Raw genomic sequence first — 1,464 nt, forward strand, 5'->3', positions numbered from 1 at the left:
AAGAAATACAATGAGTTATCTTGGGTGTACATACACCTGAGACAACGGACTGAATCGCCTTTTAAACATTTATATTTTCATTTATTTATTTTTTATTGGAAAACTTTTAACAAATAAAAAACTTTCACTACCTAAACCCTAAACCCTAAACCCTAAACCCTAATTTTAGTTCTAGTTTTGGGTGTATGTACAGCTCATTTAAACATAATAAGGGTCTCTATGAGACCTTCACTTGCAGCCAAAGCAGCTGAAACCTCTTTGCTGTTTCAAATAGAGTTAAGTGCTTGTGCAAACACAAAAAATGAAATAGAGGTAGAGAGAGAGGGAGAGAAAAAGAGAGAGACAGCAGCTGTTGAAGGGCTGTCTATACACCTCAGGGTCTGTCTCTCTTTCCCCAGTTTCGTCTCAGTTTTTATTTCATTTAAACTGATATATACAAATGAAACAAAGACAGCTTGCAGCACCAACCTTGTCGTCGTCATATATATGAATTACGCATGTGGTTGTTTGTTATAAACAGCCCCCTTCTCTGTTTCTTTTCTTTTCTCTTTTTCTCTTTTATAATGCTTCACTATTGCTGCTGCTCCTACCGCCAGAGCCGCAGCAGCTGCTGCTTCTAGCCCATACCTTTCTATTTTTAGTTTTAGTTTTCGCATCTTCTGTTTGTTGCTTCCTTCTCTTGAGATCCACATTTTGTATCCATACACGTCTGTCCCTCGTCTTTTGTATTTCGCCTCTGCGCTGCTGCTGCTGCTGCTGCTGCTGCTGCTGCTGCTGCTGCTGCTGTCGGTTGTGTTGAAGCCGAAGGCCCGCATTTCCTCTTTGAATTCTTTCCACGCCTTCACTGTTGCCTCTTCGTGTGCTGCAATCTCCCTCTCAATAGTAGCAGCATCAACAGTTTGTTGTGTGTTTTTTCCTTTTTCTTTTTCTCTCTTTCTCTGCTCCTCCTCAACTTTGTTCTGAAAGCGCCTGAGAATTTCCTGCTGGTAGGGGGAGGCGTCCTTCCCCCCCACTGTATTTGTTTGGTTTTTATCTCTTTCAGCATCGGCCCAAAAGCGGGCTCTTTCCCTTTGCTGCTCCTCCCACTGGCGTCTTGTCTTCATTTCTTGCGGTGAAGTATGCGGCTGCTGAGGTGCAGCAGCAGGGGCCGTTGATCCTGGCTTCTGTGCGCTGTCTGTAGACCGCACCTGCTGCTGCTGCTGCTGCTGCTGCTGAAGCTGCTTTGCTTTCTCGTACGCTCTCCTAATTTCAACGAAATCAGAGGCCCTTGAGCCTCCAAAAGGAAGAGGAGAGGCGTCAGGATGCAGCTGCTTTGCTAGCTGCAGATAACGAAGCCGCAATTCAGCAGCAGAGGCATCGGGGGTCAGCCCGAGCACACGGAAAGGGCATTCATGATTAGAGGCAGCGCATGCAGAAAAAAAACGAGAAAAAGAAATACAACTGAAATTCAACAAAGGCCGAGGA

At 45.0% G+C, this 1,464-nt stretch overlaps 1 protein-coding gene across 1 annotated transcript in view; it reads right to left on the bottom strand.

The window, feature by feature from the left end:
- Positions 1-491: 491 nt before the first annotated feature.
- The window catches only part of EMH_0030510 (uncharacterized protein), a gene marked incomplete at both ends in the record, with an annotated part of 1,107 nt that continues 134 nt past the window's right edge, over positions 492-1,464 (bottom strand). Inside the window, one exon of the mRNA XM_013494423.1 lies at positions 492-1,462. Coding sequence (XP_013349877.1) covers positions 492-1,462 — 971 coding nt within the window. The remainder of the gene's footprint in view (positions 1,463-1,464) is intronic.

The sequence above is a fragment of the Eimeria mitis genome, genomic scaffold (genome assembly GCF_000499745.2).
Source record: "Eimeria mitis Houghton genomic scaffold, Emh_scaff1147, whole genome shotgun sequence".
NCBI classification, from domain to species: domain Eukaryota; phylum Apicomplexa; class Conoidasida; order Eucoccidiorida; family Eimeriidae; genus Eimeria; species Eimeria mitis.